This window comes from Ammodytes marinus, assembly GCF_949987685.1.
Source record: "Ammodytes marinus genome assembly, chromosome: 22".
In the NCBI taxonomy this organism is placed as follows: domain Eukaryota; kingdom Metazoa; phylum Chordata; class Actinopteri; order Uranoscopiformes; family Ammodytidae; genus Ammodytes; species Ammodytes marinus.
The window spans coordinates 1,062,534-1,066,078 of record NC_137226.1 but is presented as its reverse complement, the minus strand read 5'-3'; the positions used below and the strand labels follow the sequence as shown (position 1 = coordinate 1,066,078).

Genomic DNA, 3,545 nt, shown 5'->3' with positions numbered 1-3,545 from the left:
AGAGACACACACACAGACACCAACGGAGAGAGAGAGAGAGACACACACAAGCAAACAAACGGCGAGAGACACACACGCAGACAAACAAACGGAGAGACACACAAACGGAGAGAGACACAAACACACACACAAACAGAGAGAGATACATATACACACATGGAGAGAGACGCACACAGACAAACGGAGACACACACACACACACACAAACAGAGAGAGACACAAACACACACGCAAACGGAGAGAAACACACACACACACAAACGGAGAGAAACACACACACACACACACACAAACGGAGAGAAACACACACACACACGCACACAAACGGAGAGAGACACACACACACACACAAACGGAGAGAAACACACACACACACACAAACGGAGAGAGACACACACAGACACACGGAGACACACACACAGACAAACGGAGAGACACACACACACACACACACAGACAAACGGAGAGACACACACACACAAGCAAACACACAAACGGAGAGAGACGCACACACACAAACGGAGAGAGACACACACAAACGGAGAGAGACACACACACACATGCACAGTCTGTTTTTGCAACATGGTTCTTCAGTGTACAGGAGATATTACATGATGTTACTCTGAAAAAAAGTCAATATTTTTATCAATGAATTTTTTGTTAATTGAGAAACATATTTTCTCTCTTGTTTTTTTCCAGGTAATAAAATCGACTTGGACAAAGACAGAAACGTGTCGGTGGAGGAGGCCGAGAGGTGAGGCGGTGGTTCTTCTTCTTCAACGGCAATTTATAAATAATAGTTCTAGCTTTTAAATGTTTTATTTCTATTCATTCGCTTTTTCTAATGTGTATTGTGTATTTTAATCTTGCCCCTGTAAAGCACTTCTTTGAATGGCCTTGTGTCTGAATTGTGCTATAGAAATAAACTTGCCTTGTCTCTTAAACTTCAAATATTATTCACTTTGGAAACATTATGAAGGAGTTGTACATTTGCAATTACACTGTTTGAAATTCTGTTATTATGCTTTTAAAGTTATTATGTATGAAAACAGTTCAAAACAGTGAAAATGAAGGACTTTGGAATTGAAGGGGTACTCAGTGATTCTGGAGAACGCTTTTTGTCAAAATCAGTGAATATCTCCTCATGATCCGCTACCTGTCTGTACTGTATGTGTGCTGAAAAGGAAAAATCCAGTGTTAATACACAGCCTAGGCTCTGTAAACTGGTATGTTGCTATAGCTATGGTGGGCCCTCTTTGTTTACACACCAGTTCACAGAGCCTAGGCTGTGTATTAACACTGGATTATTTTTCACAGCCACACACAGTACAGACAGGTAGTGGATCATGAGGAGATATTCACTGATTTTGACGAAGTGATTTTGACAACAAGCGTTCTCCAGAATCACTGACTGCACCTTTAATTTAAATTTGATTCTTTGATGTATTTTTTTAAATATTCTTTTATAACTTTATTGATACAAAGTGGTTGACAGTGAAACATCAGTTAGTGTTGTGAGCATGCTCAGTCCGCGCCTGTCTGTCTGTCTGTCTGTGCAGTTACTCTGAGTCGGTTGGAGCCAAACATTACCACACGTCAGCCAAACTAAACAAAGGCATCGAGGAACTCTTCCTGGATCTCTGTAAAAGTAAGACACTCAAAATCTGTCTGTCTGTCTGTCTGTCTGTCTGTCTGTCTGTCTGTCTGTCTGTCTGTCTGTCTGTCTGTCTGTCTGTCTGTCTGTCTGTCTGTCTGTCTGTCTGTCTGTCTGTCTGTCTGTCTGTCTGTCTGTCTGTCTGTCTGTCTGTCTGTCTGTCTGTCTGTCTGTCTGTCTGTCTGTCTGTCTGTCTGTCTGTCTGTCTGTCTGTCTGTCTGTCTGTCTGTCTGTCTGTCTGTCTGTCTGTCTGTCTGTCTGTCTGTCTGTCTGTCTGTCTGTCTATCTATCTATCTATCTATCTATCTATCTATCTATCTATCTATCTATCTATCTATCTATCTATCTATCTATCTATCTATCTATCTATCTATCTATCTATCTATCTATCTATCTATCTATCTATCTATCTATCTATCTATCTATCTATCTATCTATCTATCTATCTATCTATCTATCTATCTGTCTGGTGAAGAGGGCTACACATTTTTTACTTATAGATTTCATCATGAAACTCTGCCAGTTGATTACTGACATTAAAACAATAATTTTTTGTATTACAAGTTTTTCAGAAATGTTTGAAAATGTTAAAATCCGTATGATCAAATCCTTCAGAGTAGTGCTGACAATTATTATGAAAAGTTTAGTTGATGTAAGTCTTACCTTTTGGAGACATTGGTATACGTGCCTTTTATAAGTGGTCAGCATGTTTTTATTCTCATTTGTGTGTGTGTGTGTGTGTGTCTGTCTGTCTGTCTGTCTGTCTGTCTGTCTGTCTGTCTGTCTGTCTGTCTGTCTGTCTTTTAAATTAACCTAACAATAAAAGTTGATGATGATTAAACACACATATTTTTCTGTCTTCACACACACACACACACACAGAGACGCACACACACACTGACAGACAGACGACACACACACACACACTGACAGACAGACAACACACACTGACAGACAGACAGCACACACACACTGACAGACAGACAACACACACACACACACACTGACAGACAGACAACACACACACATCAGGTGAAACGTTGTAATATATCATTTTATTTCTCTGTCTCCAGGGATGATGGAGACGGCCCAGGCGGAGGAGCGAATCAAAGGAAACGGCTCGAGCCAATCGGCATCGAGCAGACGAGGAGTTCAGATAGTCGACGACGAACCACAAGCTGCTGCAGGGGGCTGCTGCTCCGGATAACACACACACTGACGCAACGCAGACACACACACACACACACACACACAGGGACGCACACACACACAGGGACGCACAGAGACACACACACACTGACGCAACGCAACGCAGACACACACACAGGGACGCACACAACAGGGACGCACACACACTGACGCAGAGAGACACACACACGGGGCTGCTGCTCCGGCTAACACACTGACAGGGACACACACACTGACGCAGACACACAGAGACACACTCACACACACACACACACACAGGGATGCAGACACACTGACGCAGACACACACACACACACACACACACACACAGGGGGCTGCTGCTCCGGATAACACACACACACTAACGCAGACACACACACTGACGCAACGCAGACACACACTGACGCACACTGCTCCGGCTAACACACAGAGACACACACACACACACACACACACACACACACACACACACACACACACACACACACAGGGACACAGACAGACAGAGACAGACAGACACACACACAGGGACGCAGACAGAGACAGACAGACACACACACACAGGGACGCAGACAGAGACAGACACACAAACAGGGGGCTGCTGCTCCGGATAACACACAGAGACACAGACACACACTGACAGCCAGACAGACAGACACACAGAGACAGACGGACAGACAGACAGATGCACACATACACACAC

At 43.7% G+C, this 3,545-nt stretch overlaps 1 protein-coding gene across 2 annotated transcripts in view; it reads left to right on the top strand.

Annotated features, from left to right (window-relative positions):
- Positions 1-3,175, top strand: part of rab21 (RAB21, member RAS oncogene family) — a 9,672-nt gene extending 6,497 nt beyond the window's left edge. Inside the window, exons 5-8 of one of the 2 annotated variants that reach the window (XM_080051302.1) lie at positions 700-754; positions 1,560-1,648; positions 2,728-2,870; positions 2,902-2,921. In XM_080051302.1, the coding sequence (XP_079907428.1) occupies positions 700-754; positions 1,560-1,648; positions 2,728-2,861 (278 nt within the window). In that variant the 3' untranslated portion in view covers positions 2,862-2,870; positions 2,902-2,921. Of the gene's footprint in view, positions 1-699; positions 755-1,559; positions 1,649-2,727 lie in introns of both variants that reach the window. The other variant, XM_080051301.1, reaches the window with a different exon arrangement.
- The last annotated feature ends 370 nt before the right edge of the window (positions 3,176-3,545 follow it).